Source organism: Zingiber officinale, chromosome 4B (assembly GCF_018446385.1).
Source record: "Zingiber officinale cultivar Zhangliang chromosome 4B, Zo_v1.1, whole genome shotgun sequence".
Lineage (NCBI taxonomy): Eukaryota > Viridiplantae > Streptophyta > Magnoliopsida > Zingiberales > Zingiberaceae > Zingiber > Zingiber officinale.
Window position 1 is genome coordinate 124,879,303 of NC_055993.1, and position 17,425 is coordinate 124,896,727.

General features: G+C 39.5%; 2 protein-coding genes and 1 pseudogene across 2 annotated transcripts; all 3 read right to left on the reverse strand.

The window, feature by feature from the left end:
* Positions 1–4,458: 4,458 nt before the first annotated feature.
* On the reverse strand, positions 4,459–7,975 carry LOC121976459 (annotated as a pseudogene).
* Positions 7,976–8,427: 452 nt separating this feature from the next.
* LOC121976457 (APO protein 2, chloroplastic-like) lies at positions 8,428–11,863 on the reverse strand. Its single transcript, XM_042528624.1, has 4 exons — positions 11,637–11,863; positions 10,267–10,328; positions 9,566–10,060; positions 8,428–9,381 (listed from the first exon to the last, which is right to left on the reverse strand). Exons 2-4 carry the CDS (start codon positions 10,305–10,307, stop codon positions 8,553–8,555), a joined length of 1,365 nt encoding a protein of 454 aa, XP_042384558.1. The 5' UTR covers positions 10,308–10,328; positions 11,637–11,863; the 3' UTR covers positions 8,428–8,552.
* Positions 11,864–12,215: 352 nt separating this feature from the next.
* On the reverse strand, positions 12,216–17,289 carry LOC121976458 (E3 ubiquitin-protein ligase RING1-like). Its single transcript, XM_042528625.1, has 2 exons — positions 16,441–17,289; positions 12,216–12,401 (listed from the first exon to the last, which is right to left on the reverse strand). Exon 1 carries the CDS (start codon positions 17,230–17,232, stop codon positions 16,447–16,449), a length of 786 nt encoding a protein of 261 aa, XP_042384559.1. The 5' UTR covers positions 17,233–17,289; the 3' UTR covers positions 12,216–12,401; positions 16,441–16,446.
* Positions 17,290–17,425: the final 136 nt, after the last annotated feature.

Consider the following 17,425-nt stretch of genomic DNA (forward strand, 5'->3'; position numbering starts at 1 on the left):
ATCTACTTAATGTTCTACCTATGCAAGAACTCAATTGGATTGACAACTACACTTGTGCAAAAAAACTTTGGGAGAAATTCTTGGAACTCCATGAAGATACGTTAGAGGTTAAATTAGCAAGGGACTTACTTCGAAATTAGTTGAGCAACCTTCGACTGGAGGAAGGAGAAATAGTTGCTCACTTACATGGTAAATTGAAAGAGGTAATAACCGAACTAAGCAACCTCAATGAAATAGCGTTAAACATGGATAGTCTCCGATATGCTTTAAATGTATTTCCAAGAACTTCGGAATGAGCATCGATAGTAGACGTCTATATATCTCCAAGAATCTTGAGATGAGTAGTCTAAAAGATCTTTTTTCGACTTTAGAACTTCACAAGTCTCGATGTGTAGGAATAACAAAAAAAATGACTAAGAACATAGCCTTGCAAGCAAAAAGGATCGATCAAGAGTCAGAATCATCACTCGACGAAAATGAAGAAACATAAATGGTAAGAAAGTTCAATAAATTTTTTAATTATAACAATTTTGATAAGAAGAAGGCAAAGAACCTTCTATGAAGAAAAAAGGAAAGTTAGATGCTACAACTGCGATGAAAAAGGATATATCAAAGACAACTGGCCCAAACTAAAAGGCATGAGAAAAGAAAAGAACAAAGGGCTAAGAAAGTCCAAGCATAAAAATCTCAAGGCAACTTGGTGCGACTCATCTTCAAAAGAGTCAGAAATCGAGGAATATGCCGAACTAACACTAACAGCCAACCACCTGTCTCAAGACGATGAAAGCTCTTTGGAGGAGAGCAATGATGAAGGGGAGCCTCAAATGACGAATATGACACGGTAAGTGAGGTACGACATTTACCCTCAGAATAAATGTATGATATAATAAAAATGTTATCTAGATTTTTATGCAAATCTAGGACAAGTTTCTTGAATTGAGAAAAGAAACATTAATAGTAGAAACTAAATTGGAAAATGCATGCTGAAAATTAGAAAAGATCAAAAATTAAAATTAAAAGAACTAGTGGAAACTCAAAAATTAGAGTTAGAATAATTTTTTACAAATTCAAACTATTTTTCTTGCAAGAAATGTGAGAGATTACGGAAGACATAATTGATATGTTAGAAATCATAAGGAGTCAAATTATAAAAGTGTTGAAATATGATATTCCTAAAAAGAATTTAATTAATCTAGTAGGAGAAAATTTATTTTAGATTTCAAAATTTATTTTAGATTTCAAAATCTATTTTGACCTATTAGATTTTTTTTGAAATTGATAGAAATTAATTTGTTTGAATATTAACATTATTGGTAAAATTATTTTTTGTAAATTTTCTTCAATTTTCTTTTAAGTTTAAATTTTTCTGTGATGAACAAATATTTTTCTGTGTGAAGTCTTAGTATTTCACAACTTGATAAAAAATTCAGAATTTTTGACCAATTCGAGACATTTTTAAGATGTTATTTGGAAAATTTGAAGTATAATTCTTAGAAATTAATTTATTTGTAAAATAATTACTTGAAAAATATACAAATTTGCCTCGCATATGTACATCCCCGGAAAAAAAAATTCTCTACTATTTTTTTTATTATTATCCATGTGTTTTTGGATGTGATCAAAGGCAAAGAATTAGTAGGTGTTAAGTTAAGGGGAGGAATTAATTGCAAAATTTTGAGTATATAATTGTTTTTTCATATATAATTTATTATTTGAATTCTCTAACTTTAACTCAGGTTGATACACATCAAAAAAAAAAGGAGATTGTAAGCACTCCAAGTTAGTTTGATGTTAATCAACTAAGTTAAGTTAGGTCATGTATATTTGATGTCTTGTGTCTAAGTGTGCAGAAACTTAGGAACACAAGAAGTCGAGCGGAAGACACAGCGAGGGATGAGAGGCTCGATGCATCTGAGGGATGAGAAGATGCGTACACTGGTGGAGCAAGAAGGACACATGTGGTGCATCCGAGGGATGAGAAGCCAAGAGGAAGTCTGCTCGAGGAGAAAATCAGAGTTAGATTTGGATGAGCTATGTTGAGATCTTGACGTCGCTAGAGAGGGTGAATAGCGTCTCACCTAAATCGTCACTTCCTACACTTGTTAGTATGCAGCGGAAAACAAAATACAAACCAACAAGAAGAAAGATAAACCCTATCAACAATAAGAAAAGATAATAAACCAAAACAAACCGTAACACAAGGCGTTTACGTGGTTTGGAGATTAAGACTCCTACTCCACGGCTGTCAGTAAGGTGGACGATCCCGATCCGGCGGTGGAGGATAACTCCCCGAAAACCTCCGGCTAGCTCAAACCTCCTTCTCGGTGGAGAAACCTCACCACAATCTTGATCCAAACACTCTTAGATCACAAGAAGAGCTTGGAGGCTTTGGAAGACTACTAATAGGGGTTAACCACCTCTATTTCGTCAACCTTAACTAGACTTCCAATGCTTGGTTATATAGGCCACGAGTTGGAAAACTCCGCCTACCAGTCGACTGCCAAAACCATCAGTCGACTGTCCTCTGTGGAGATTCAACTGTTACAATCCAACGGCTCGATACCAATCGACTGATACTTCCATCAGTCGACTGCTCCATACTAACCGAATGATTCTGCATTCTGTTCGCTCCCAGTCGACTACTCGATCGACCGCACCAATCGACTGATGAAAATATTAGTTGACTGCTACAATACTGCTACAGTAACGCTACAGTAAAACCTTAATCCTAAGATTTAACCCTCAAGTACATTCACTCAACACTCATCCTCGCCTGATCAACCTAGACCTAGCCTTCTAGTCTCCTCCATCAGCCTTGCATCCCTCGGATGTCTCCCCATCCTTCACGTCTTGCCTTCTGGAACTTTCATCGGCCTTGTCATTGTTGTCGGGTCTTTCTTTGCCAAAAGGTTGCGCCTCCGGGACTTCATTCATTGGCAAGTCACACTTGGACTTACGTTGCCAATACTGCATGCTTGGACTTACACCGTCAAGACTCATCCTTGGACTTTCCTCCTTTGCCAAAATCACACTTGGACTTTCTTTGTTGTACCTGTATCCTGCACACTCACAATGCATATCAAATACAACAATAAACCTAATTTAAACCTTTGCTCAAACATCAAACCCTAGGGTACCCAGATCGCTCCAACAAGCTCAACTCCGGATAATCGAATCATTACCCAGGCGAGTGAAACGAGAATGGTCAACTGTTGTGGTTGATCATTCGAGGCATCTCCATTGACTGGAGGGGCCCTGATGACTCGAGTCGCCTCAGTTGTCTTGAGGCACCTCAGAAGCCAACCACTGGAGGCGCCTCGGATAAACTGAGGCACCTCAGATGTCCAGGAGCCGTTGCAGAGGAGATAAACAGCAAAGTCCATGTTAGTCGAACTAAGGCACCTCCGATGAACTGAAGCGCCTCCAATACGCAAGATCAGTCAGAGTACCGTTGCGACGAGGATAAGAGTCAGCCCATTGAAGATGTCTGGATCACTGGAGGCGCCCTAGATGTGTCATGTCAGCAATGGTCACTTTTGACGAGTGAATTATAAATAGTGCCCTAAAGCTAGTTGTAAAGCTAACACACTGATTCTTAACCTCTGTAACTCAGTTTTTACTTTCAACTGCTATAAGAGACTTCTCCGTCTCCAACCTTTGTCAAAGAAAGAAATTTTTAGTGAGTTATCATTGTTTTGTATTAGCAACCTCCTCGATTGTAAACCAAGTAAATTCGGAGTCCTTACTTTCTTTTTATATTATATTTATCTAACCTATAATATGTCCTTGCTAAGTAAAAAGAAGATATTTGAATTTTAAATTACAGGCTATTCACCTCTTCTAGCCGGTTCAACAATCCTAACAAAGACTGTGGTCAAGACTGAGAGAAAGTCTGTCACCGAGACTGAGAGACAGTTTCTTGCTGAAACTATGGCCGAAACTAAGAGAGAGTTTGTCATCGAGACTGAGGGGGAGGTTGTTACTTAGACTGAGAGAGAGTATGAGACCGTCAGAAAGAGTCTGAGATTGATAGACAATTTGTTGCTTGTCCTTTAATAAGACTTAAATGACGAGGATGAGTGTACTGGGTCGGTTCAATCGGTCTGTGTCCTATCCAAGCGAAATTAACCTTCCCTTGGGTCAGGTTTAATACGTTTTAACTTTAACTAACGGATCAACACGACTCTTAACCCACGAGACATGTGAACAAACTTATTAACTATTATGATCTCAAAGATGGAAAAGGTAGACGGAACCTTGCAATATTCGTCCATAGTAGAAAACTACCACTGCACATTACATAAAACAAGGAACAATATTCCTTCCCCAAAGAAAACTTCCATTAGTGAAGCTAAACATATATCACATCAAAGTATCTCAATACATAACAACCGGTGCCATAAGATGTTTAGAGATCGTATCCGACAGATAAAGCTGGTTCTGTCCACTGTTTCCAATTTACAACTATGATGCTGGTTTAATAAAATCATCAAATCTTTCATTCATTTTTCTGGAGAGAAACTTCATGCATATTGGTGGCTTGACGTGGAGCAATGCAAGCACTGCTTGAGGTAGACTCCATACTCCATCACCACACATCAGACCAGATGCCACTGCAGGACCAAATGCTGCTGCCTTTGCCGTATCCATCTTTTGTCACACGAATAGTATCACAGTTCCTATAAACATGTCAATGGCGAAGGCTGTTCCAATGTAAAAAGCTATAGCCATTGCCATTGGAATTGGTATAAATTGGCCCACCTTCTTAGGAGACAAGTCCCTTGCCAAGTTGATGAGAATAGCCAGTGCGAAAAATATGTAGCACAGTGTGAGGCAGTGCTTGGGTAGTGAGGAGAAACCATCGACACCTAGAATTGCCATGTTTCGGTAAATGATGGCATAAGGTGCTGGGTATGGAACACCGATATCATCGAAGGCCTTATAGAAAAGCCAGAAAACACATGGAGCAACCACACAACCCATGGAAGTACCAATGACTTGGCTCACAAACATAGATCTCGGAGAAGAAAGTGTCAAGTACCCAGTTTTGAAGTCTTGCGTTAGATCAGAAGCAGTGGCTACAATGCTCATCATGACACCACAGGAGGCAAGGCCTGCAAGCACGCCACCATGGTGGGCACCTGTCCAAGCCCCAAAGACAAAAATGGCAAGCTGGCACTGTTTGGGATGTGAGGGAGTGTAAATTGCTCAATAAATCGATCATCATCATGCTCCTCTCTCAGTTTCTCTATATTATTGTAAATTATTACAAATGTTATATTAAAGAATAAAAAGAACAATCAATTAATTTGATGAAATTGCTCAATAAATAACGGCGCGCTGCTCTGCTGCTCTATTGCCGGTACAAGCCGTTGAAAGGAGATGGAGAAGACTGACATAGAGGTGAAGCAGGAAGAGGAGGAACGCGCTCCGGCGCCATCCGTGGAGCGGGTTTTCGATGGGGTGAGGGTGCTGGCACGGCGGGAGCAGGTGACGGTCCGTGCTCTGGTGGTGAGCTTGGGGCTGTCAGTGATGCTGAGCGTGATTGTGATGAAGCTGAACCTGACGACGGGGATCATCCCTTCCCTCAACGTCGCCTCCGGCCTCCTCGGATTCTTCTTCGTCAAGGTGTGGACCAAGGCGTTGGAGCGAGCCGGCGTCCTCCGCGTCCCCTGGCCTTCACCCGCCAAGAGAACACCGTCATCCAGACCTGCGTCGTTGCTGCCTATGGCCTCGCCTTCAGCGGTGCGCTACCTTTCAAACAAGCTAAAATAATCCTTGTACAGATTCTTTTTTCCCAGCAAAATATAACTATTTTCCCTTTTTTTTCCCAGCAAGATGAAGTGCCACTTGAGAGGAGGAAAGATGTGAGGGAGTGTGATGATCGAAACTAGAGAAGCCATACCATATCCTCCAATTGCCACCCACTTTGGGATTTGATCCTTGAGGAATACCTCTGTTCTCCTATCATCGTCATATGAAACGATTGGTTGTTTAGCCATATGGACTTCATGCAAGACAGGAAGGGTGCTTAGACGGACTTTTTGTGAATCAGAAACAAAAGCTGGCACTGTTTTAGTCATGACCTTGAAGAAATTGTAAAGGCCATCACCAAGAATTATGGAGACAGCTATAAAGACCTGAATGATGTTGAACACAAGATAAGACTAGGAAATGCTCGGTTTTTTTAGTTGAAACAATAGTAGCAACAAGGATTAACCCTGTATCCCTCCAAGCCGTGTAGACTGTCTGATGAAAGATCTGCTGAAAACCAGTTACCCTTCTGATTATTAATGAGAGGCCACATGATTCCCCATGAAAGGATGGCTCCGATGAGAAGTGATGCATTCACAATATGTGGGCAGATCATTCCGACTCCCACATACGAAGCAGAAAAGTCGAAGTTAAATCTGAAAAAACAGTTCATCAAATATAAAAACTCAAATTGTTTAAGCATTATGAAACCAAATCTAGGCTACACCCATTACTTGTTCTCATAAGCTTTAAGTCCAAATGTAGGGAAAGCTTCAAATCCACAACCATCACCAGATTTATAAAACCATTGGAAGAGTCCCCACAAGAAGCTGAAGAGAAATAATTTTCCTAGCGTCTTCACTTGCTTCCTGAAGGTTCAATGGCAAGATCATTACATTCTCATTACTGCCTTACTGGAAAGGTGAAAGAGAGAAAGGGTTTGAATGTTCTTGAGATAGTTACTTGGCCAAGTTTTCGCCCTGAGGAGTATGGAAGCCATTGATAAGGTATGCAGTTGCAGTGCCACTCGGATAGATCAGCTTGTAGTCGATGATCATTAAAATCAAGAAATAAGAATTCCTACCTAACAATAAAAACATTACCAAAACTTGAAGAGTTTGCAGATGGGCGATTGCCAGTACAATCAATAGGCCGTTGTTGGATTCTACTACTTACCTTTCTGAGGGGCACGAGAGAAAACAATCCAACAAAACTGACAACAAACATAAACGTGTCGGATAAATCTAATGGCTAGCGTATGAGGTATTATCACCATGAGGTCTGGGGTTCAAATCTCAGTAAAGCCAAGATAAATGTCATTCTTATGTGCTAGTCATTATTCCAAAGACTAATAGTTGTCCGTGATTTATCTCCTCCGTGTTGACCCTACGCGATCATCCATCCTAATTTTGGATCCTTGATATTCTGTGAATCATTTGCTTCTGTTGCTTGGCCTGCGATTTTCGAACTCATTCCGAGGAGGTAATTGCCAAAACCACCTGTTCAAACTGAATAAATTATTATATCTTGTTTGACAAATAAGTACAAAAAAGAAAAGCATGAAAGATCTTAAACCTAGAGATAAAAAGACCAAAAAGGGGGAAAATATATTGGAAAGTAGCGCACCGCTGAAGGCGATGCCGTAGGCAGAGACGACGCAGGTCTGGATGACGGTATTCTCCTGGCGAGTGAAGGGGACGCGGAGGACGCCGGCGTGCTCCAACGCCTTGGTCCACACCTTGATGAAAAAGAAGCCGAGGAGACCGGAGGCGACGTTGAGCGAAGGGATGACCCCCGTCGTCAGGTCCAGCTTCATCACGATCACGCTCAGCATCACTGACAGCCCCAAGCTCACCACCAGGGCGCGAACCGTCACCTGCTCCCGCCATGGAGGCACCCGCATCTCATCGAAAACCCGCTCCACCGAAGACGCTTCCTCCTCTTCTTCCTTCTTCTTCACCTTCTTGCCCGTCATCTCCATCTCCTTTTACCGACCTGTACCGGCATTAGAGCAGGAGAGCAGAGTGCCGTTATTTATTTTGCAATTCGTCAAATTAATTGATTGGTCGATAATTATAATGAAGGGTTATGAGGAATTATACTATTCAAAATTCATATTTAAGCCTATTTTAATAACTAATTACTGCAATATTAGTTCCATGGAAATTCACAAGAAAAAAAAAGAATACTACTCTTGCAAACTAAAATATAGTTAATGCTTTTAAAGAAGTGATTCCATTGACTTAACTACATCAAATTCACTTCATTAATTACCAAAACAAAATTCTACAGGCTTCCATCAATCTAAAAGCTGCGTCTAACTGTTGGCAGACAACTTGATATGATAATATCTATTTATTCAAATCACCAAAATTTGTAATTTTAATGAATATTCAACCATGAAATGTTGTCTCTTTCTTTTCTTGTCTATTGACAAAGAGAGTTCTTCTCAAATATCCATGCTCCAAGATAAACGATGCAAAATAATTTACCTGTCCGTGACTTAGTCTTTGGCATTAATAAATTGACAACAAGATCTTTCGCATCATTCACATATTTTCCAAGGTTTGATATGGATTTTGATCCTTACTGATCCGTTCAGAAAACTAAGATACCTGAGGATTCATTTTCATTCACAATTTATGATAGGAAAAAAAAATTGATAAGATGCTATTTTAAAAGTTCTAATTAAATATACTCTTTTCCCTCGTTAAAAATTAATCTCGTACTAGCCATGACAACATGAGCTCATGTACGTTGGCTAACTTCATTTTACATGCAAAAGACGAGGCGTGTGATCACACCACCATCTCAGCTTCTCTAGAGTTGGTCGGTATCCCGATATCCAGCCTCATGGTAGGCTTATAACAATCAGGCACCACCGCACCTCCTTTGGCGCAGAGCTCCACAACAGCCGGTGCTTGCCCGTAGAAGTGCCTCAGATCCCACTGCAGCTCTGAAGCAGTTGCCGGGACATGCCACACATACTTGGGCAGAATCAGATCATCTAGCACCGCTGCTTGCCATCCATGTTGCCCATTGCGCTGCTGATGCTTGTGCGCTCCGCAGTTCTGCGCCTTGTGCCCGCTCGGCCCAACGTGCACCTCTGGACAGTACCCACACACTCTCACTGGATATTTCCTCATCAACTTGGCCACGCCCCCGCGCAAAGTCTCCCACGCTGTAAGTGTTTCTTCGGACAATGCCACAGTCTCCTCGGTATTGGATGGTGGAGCAATCTCAGAGTCAGGGATTTCATCCATGATGGGTGTTATCAACTTGCTAGGTTCAGGTTCAGGCAAGTCATCCTCATCTGCATCAATGATTTCATTGCGTCCTAAACGAATGACAGGCTTCCTCCGTCTCTTGGTCGATAGGTCTGGCAGATCGACGCCGGCCTGGACACAGAGTTCAACTACAGCTGGGACACGAGCAATGGCAAACCTCTCCTGGTGTGTTATCCGCCTCCCAAGGCGATCATGGAGATGGTAGGACTCCATTGGCACAAACACGTCTTCTACCTTTGCCATCGCCCACGCGTGAAGGCCATAGCGGTGATTAGCTCGCAAACCTCGGCATGATTTGAAAGGATGCCCGACTGATCCCACATGAACTTCAGTGCAATACCTGCACCATTTGTCAATCATCATCTTCAATCTTCAGTTTGATGACCAATAACAGTATGCAGTAAACTATAGGGTGATTTTGGCATCAATCTACCCAGCCTGCATGGAAGTTTTAAGCGCATAGCCTTTGAAGTGCAATTTATATAGAAATTAGAAAGTTTAAAAGAAATGGCAAAGAAAGTTACTTGCATGCGAGAACTGGTATTACTTTCATAAGCCTTTTCAGATTATTTATCAGCAAGACCCTTGCATTCATGACTTCATATGCGACAGGGATCAAACTTTTAACCAGCATTCCGTTTCGGGGAGGTGGTGTTGGTCGTCTGGGCTTTCCTTTCATTCTCTTCAGCCTCTCTCTTGCTGCGCGCCTTAGTTCCAAGACAGGGATTGGAAATGGTTTCTTTTCCTTTGTAGAGTAGTACCGAGGAAGATCAGCATTTTGTGGATACTGCTGCCTTAATTCCTCTGTGGGAACTGAAGTCGGTTTCTGTTCCCTTTTCAAGTAGTTCTGAGGTATATGGGTACTTTGTGGTTGATGCTGTCTTCTGAGTTCTGGAGATGGTTTATTTTCTTCTCTCAAATAATTCTGTGAAAGATCAGCACTTCGAGGATAGTTGCTTCGAGCGATTGATACACTTCCACAGACATGAACAGAGTTTTGTGGTTCAGTTTTGCACCATCTTCAAAGTTGTTTAGCATCAAAAACGCATAAAGCTACATCAGTTATTATTAGAAGATAATCATATCACGACGAAAGTAAAAGTTCCAAAGTATCATTTTCATTTACTAGAATTGTGAGTCAGCATTCAAAATGCCTCTAGATTATGATATTTCAACAATTCTGATAAACTATGCAAGTGGTATGACAATAATCATTTTCAATCACCTGGAATTAACTGAAGCGCAAAAACTGGCCCTCAAAATCATCTCTTATCCCACACTTTTTGGCTGCAATTTGAAACACACAAGATTTAGACTTTTGTCCAAAATTAGAAGATATAATGAATTTCACACCCAGTGTTCATGTGATCATAGAGATTCAAAAAGGAAAAAAAACAAAAATAAAAAAGCCATGACCACAAGTCATTCATGTTAGATCATGATACTGTTTTGTGAAATTATAAATATATATAAATTGGCACTTCCCTAGTTGCTTGAATTTTTGGGACAATTTCACAAATCTTAAGATGGTAGGGAATATGGTTTGCAGAAGCAGTATCCATATCAGGATCGAACCAGTAAAAATCCTCATAACTGACCATACCAGATCCACAGATAACAAAGAATAAATTTGTTTAACCTGTATTAACTCTAATCTTTAAATACACATACTTGTCAAGTAAAAGAAAGGAAAACAAACAAACAAGATGCAATCGTGTTCACAAGAATAGATCTTTCGGTGAATACTTTATAAAAGAATGGATATAGGGACATAAAAGAGGAATAGAACTTTCACACAACCTTCTCCCCTAAAGACTCCATAGGTCTACAAACTACAAAAATTGAGGACAGAAGAAAAGATCAAACAAATAAAGAAGAAAATTTCCTTACGCATCATATACACCATTTGTTTTATGCAACAAGCAGAACATATAAATTATCAATCCAAAATTCTACTATCAAGTTTTTCCCTAGGGATTAAACCTACACAGATCAATTCATTCAATCCTCCAAACTTTCCTCATTGACCTATTAGTTGCTCTAATTTCAACTGCAAAAGGATTATCCCCTATGTCCAAGCAGGAAGTGTTCCGGACATCAAGACAGCCTTTTAGAATCATATTTCCATCTCAACCAACCATGAGATCGAAATATAAATACGAAAAAAACCTTGATCTCTCAATGCCTAGCAATGGCTTCCCTTCCTTCCGATGACGTCGAGTAAACCCAGTTGTTCTGATCGAGAGACATCAGAGATCCACATATCATGTCTCGCTGGGCAAAAAAATCTAACTAACCCTTTCATGGTAGAAATCTAGAAAGAGATAGCTAGCTAGATCAAGATCATAATCCGACAGAAGCCAAATCAAGCACACGATCAAAGTCAGATGCCCACCAAATCTCACGAAAGACGTGAACAAGTACATGAAGTAGCCAATAAATTATGGAAGGTTTCAGTCATCAAAAACCGCACTTTCTATTGGATCATCAACCCCAAAAGCTTCTGAACGAAATTTAGGGCTTGCGATGTCCAAATCACCAAAAGGGATTTCTCTAGAGGGAAACAAAACAGGACGACGCCGAGAAACAGCGGACCTGCCTCTACCGGTGCAATGGCTGAATCGGCGCGGTTGAAGGTTGCTGCCGCTGCAACTGCGGCGGCGGCGGCGGCGATTGCGGAGTATGGATTGAACGGAGAGAAAGGAGCAACGAAGCGATCGGATTGCTAAAGTCTGAGTGTGAGGTGGCGGTGAAATGAAGCCGATAACACCAATCAACCCCACGTTCCCACCCGACCATATCGTCCAAAAATTCAACCCGATCCGATTCGATTCAACCCGATCCGATTCATCAGTTATCCAAAAAAACTTACGAAGAGGTTTCCACTTAAAGCCAAGAAATGACACCTTGTGTTTATTAATAACACTTGACGTTCTCATTTGCATAAAAGCTTCGTGAGTAAGCAAGCATGACCCCGCGACCAGCGTTTCAAAAACTAAACCACATGGTTGAACCGGCTTGGATCAGTATTAGACCGTTCAAGTGGAAACATACACTACCAACCAACAAAATTGGCCTGCGGATCCAAGTTCAACCCAGCTAAACTGAACCAGTTTTTGAGCCACTGACATGTTTAGGCCTCTGAACTTTTGAGTTCCATAAATTGTATCATCAAAACATTCAACCCAGGAGTTTGCTTCTTCAATACAAGGCATTCTTAGCAACATCCGTTCTCCAAAACAACAAAGAAACAAGTTTTTTTACTTTTCTTTTTGTGAACAAAAGGATTATTCCAGGTAACCGCCATCAGTTTGTCGGTGTTGAATTGACCAAGCTTGATCAACTCATCCACAGGTGAACCTACATCAATGAAAAGTATTAGTCGACAAAAGATGATGGCATAAAACAAGCATTTAACCATGTGTAACACGCTATTTGGCAGATAATTCCTCTAGTACAAGCCAGTTCTCAGCTTATACATGAAAATGAATGGAGAGTGAACTAAATGAAACGTTTGAACTCAACTCAAATTGTGAAAACAAAACTGTTTAGGAACATAAATTGGCAAACAAAGTGTCTAATCCTGGGAACCAATGAATCAAGAAATTGATGAAAATAAATATAAGTAGAATAAATCAGGAAGCAAATGAGTATCACAGATGTATGGGTAAGGAAATAAAAACTAATACAGATTACATTCAGAAATCTATAGGGAAAATGTATCTTAATGAAGCATAAATATGTATACAAGCACAAAAATATATAACAAGAAACTTGGGGCGCGCTTCTTGTTTCAAAGATGGTTTAAGTGGGCTAAAGTACAAACCGGAAGCTTAGAATCATATTTGTGCAGAAAATTCAGTGCCCAAGTATTATGCAATTCGACTTCCATGTATAATAATAAAATAACAGCATATATAGAGGTGTTACGTACTGAGTGGTATCACAATATGCCACGGAACATAGGTTCCACAGATGAAGAAAGTGGTTCTAGACTCGCTGCAAACAAGAGAAACCACCCAACTGCTGTGGTCAACTTGGAGAAGAGAATGTCATAGAATAAACAGTGTGTTTGCCGTCTACCATCTATGAAATGTTTATAGATATGATGTTTGCAAGTAGACTCACAACATCCTCTTTGATTGCCAACCTTCCATCAAGCTATGGTAGTAAAATATAGTTGTGAGCTTCAATTGTGTAACAGTATTACTTGTGCCAACTGTGTTGTCAATTTGTGGGCTTCACAATGTTGTATAAAGGAGTTGTGGCACTGAAAGTAGGTGTGATAAACAGGAGAATCAATAGACAAAGATGATGGCTCAGTTCTCTATTGAAAATGGATCTATTTAATTAAGTTGGCAAATCAAGAAAATAAGCATTGCACCATTTTTTTTTTCAATAGCATGAAGTTCTTTAAAGCAATTTTTAGAAAGTGGTTTGAGTACATGCATACAAGAATATGATCTAACATGCAGTACTCTTTTTAGACCACAATATGGATCAACATGTAGTTCATTATTTTCATTACTCAATACAAACATTGTTTGATGATGAATGCAACAAAAAAAAATATAATAATCTATAAAAGAATTAGGATGGGTAGACATGAAATTCATTTGAGACTAATATCATGGATCTATCATCCAACAAGGAATATTGTTGATGTCATTAACAAGATAAACGAATAGATAGTGGAAATGAGAGAAATTTCTAGAGTCTTGTGTGATCTAGGTGTGTTTCTTAGGCCTAAAAGAATTCTAAGACTATGGTATAGCATGCAATACTTTATGAATTAGAATTTTAGACTGATAGGAAACAACACAGATGTCAATACCATAACAACAACCAAGCCTTATCCCATTAGGTGAGGTCGGTTATATGGATCCTTTTAAGTCATTGAGCTCTATCTCCTATTATATCATCATCTATACTTAAATAAATTTTATCATCTATACAACACAGATGTCAATGCAACAGATAAAAAAGCTAAGATGGATTTGTGAGATTACTAAGAAAAGATAAGATAATAATTAGATGTATTTCAAATAAATCATAAGATGAGTAAAAAATGTGTTCAAATAGTGTGGACAAATTCCATGAAGTCCAAGAGATTCACTAGTTAGATAAGATGAATCGACTAGAATTGTGTGTGATCTAGGTGTGCCTCTTAGGCCTTAAAAATGACTATGGTATATAACATGCAATACTCAACAAATTAGAATTTTAATATGTCGGGAAAGGTGAAACAAAGACAAAAAAACTAAGATGGATTTGTGAGGTTAATAAGAAAAGATAAAATAAAAATATTATTAACTAGAGAAATTATGTGCAATTCCAAAAAGTAATAAGATGAGTAGAAATTATGTTCAAATGGTGTGAACACATTCAAAGAAGACCATGAAATTCCCTAGTAAGACAAATTTAATCAATTAGAATTGAATGTATAAAAGGGTATAGGAATGGCAAAGAAAATTCTAAATAATATAATAAAAATAATTTGACTGATTACATAGTTGTACATAGAGATCAATGGAGGAATAAGAACAATGTAACCGATCCAAAGTAGTTTAGACAAAGACTATTTTATGATAATGATAAATGAAATATTTCTCATAACACCATGTACCTTTTAAATATGCTAAAAACTAGCTTAGCAGGTTCAAATGAATGAGAATAGATGAACAAAGAACTCTGATCAATATGTTCGGTAATCATAAAAAACTAAAAAATAGACATTTATAAAAACATCGATCGCAATCTCATGTTATTCATCAATTGTGGTTCAAATGCAAATGGGAACTTGAGCTGAGCATAGTAATATTTTGTGTTTTCCACGGGTGACTAACAACATTAACATTCCTATCTGCCACAATTGACAAAGGTAGATATGCAACTAACAATCTCCTTAGAAATAGTTTAACTAATAAATTCACCATCTAGAATTTTCCAGGAAATCAATTTTGGAATATCAATATAGGATCCTCTTTTCACGTTTAACATGTCAATAAATATAAGAAATTGGGACTTGTTAGTTGTTAGTGATCTTATTGATAGTATGAATGTCGAAGCATACTTTTAATTAATCAATCTCTTTTCAGGATTAACACTTAATAGTGTAAGAACAACCCGTCAGGATTAACACTTAATAGTGTAAGAACAACCCGAGGAGTAAAGCATTCCCCTGCAAAGTATGCCTGCAAAAGTCATTAAAAATATGGCAACAATTTTTTGCTTGTGGCATAAACAATGTAGCAGGAATTAAATTTATTAGTAGGCTTAAATCAGTAATTTATTGTATCTTTTCAAGGTAGCAGCCAACCTCAAATGATTGGAGCAATCTCAGTTTGATGACTGACTGCTTGAATGGCGTAGCAGGCTTGTTTAGTAGGCTTTTCTTAATTGGTGGATAATCATTTTGCTGACATAATGTATGAGATAATTTATGCTGATTATGAATTAATTTCTTTTGAATTTTCCCTCTTTCCCTACTCCTTTGCACAAAGATCTACCGGAACAATTTTGACTCAGCAGGGCTTGTCAAGAAGATTTTTCCTTCTGAAGATAATTTCCAAGTTCCTCATCATCAGTTAATGGAATCAGTAATTCTTCAAGCATAATATTAAGTAGTGAATATCTACAACTTTGATAAATTCCTACTCAATTAACTATAGTAGTCTTTCCTTCAGTTGGACACCATGCAGATTGCTATCTAATATCATATTGCTCCAGAATATTTCTACCAAAATTTTCCACATACCAAGAAGACAAGGAATTCCTAATTATACTCTCAGAATTCAAAGATATGTCTCGTTTGACAATCACCTAAAGAAAGAGATTGTGTTAAAAAAAACATCAACCCAAGAAAAGTAACTGGACTGCTAATGCCAATTAGATGACTTGTCAAGGAAATGCTTTCACTATGGATGTGAGAAATCCAGCCTCCATAATTCAAGAAATTTTTTGTTGGATAAGGAAAAGATTATCGAAATTAAAATTCATTTTTAGCAAATGAGTTAATTAGGATACCATAAAACCACAAAGCTCCATATTTGGATAAGAAACGACAAGGCAATCTAGAACAGAGAGATTCCATATTATAGTATCCCAAAAGGAAACTACTAACCTAACTTTTTTCATCCATGTGTGCTTGTATTAGTTAGGATGATGATGCTTCAAAATGTTGGCATGCAAAATCAAATAACATAGTTTTTGGTAAGGAGTTATCCCAAGCTCTGGAAAAACATCTGTGGTCGAACAGCAACTCATACTATTTACGTGAAAAAAGAAAACATATTTGGTACTTGGTAATGGACCCACTACTAGCCATATTTGACAAATATAAATGTATCACAGAAAAGGGAAAATTAAACAAAATACGAATAGTAGTAAAGAACCATACTTTCCATTATCCATCATTGCCGAATGCAGGATCCTCGATGTCAGTTGCTCCTCCACTCACTGAGGAATTTCCTTCTACTTCTCCAGAAACAGTTCGAGGCGCCTTATAATGCTCATAATCAGGGTCATCCGTCGGCAACTCATAACGGCAAACAGGGCAGGAGTTGTGGAGCTCCAGCCATGGGAGGATGCAGTCCTTGTGGTAGACGTGGCTGCACGGCATCTTCTTCGCCATGGCGCCCATCTGGAACGTGTCCATGCAAACCGAGCACTGGGCCTCATCAATCGACAACAGCCCTTCCGTAACCACGACGTCCAGGAGCGATTCCACTGCGGCCTTCGACGCCGGCGGCGTCCCGTATCGGTTAGGATCGTTCTCAGCCAGTTGCTGTATCAGCTGCTCCAGCCCCGGGCCGACGTAATAGTCGCCGACGTTCCCGAGAAAGTGGCGACCTCCGCCGCCAGATCCAACGAGTGTTAAACTCTGGATGATATCGCGGAGGGCGGCGAAGGGAGCCGACGAGTCGTCAATGGAAGCCGCGAAGTCGATGATGGAGGAGAACAGGGAAGGTATGGAGTCGAAGACATCGGAGTCGTCGTAGGCGAAGCGCAAGTCGCGATCGGGGAGGGGGTCGGGGCTAGGGTTGGGTGTCAGGATGTCGAGCTCTTCGACGAAGTCGCCGTGGCAGTGGGCGCAGGCCAGACCGCTTCCTACGAAGGTGAAGGTCCGGCTGCACTGGTGGCAGAAGTAACGCTTCTCGGCGGCGGAGCCGGTGCTTCCGGCGGAGGACATCTCGGCGCTGCAATAGTGGCGAGCAACTTTTTAGGCTCCAGAAAAAAGAACAGAAAAATATCAACCAGGATAAACAAACGAGGTAAATACTCACATTGGTCCCTACAAATCAAAGATTTCGGAATTCGGACTCTTTATCATAATTAAGACATCTGGATTAGTGGATATTATAACCACCACCGTCTCATAAAAA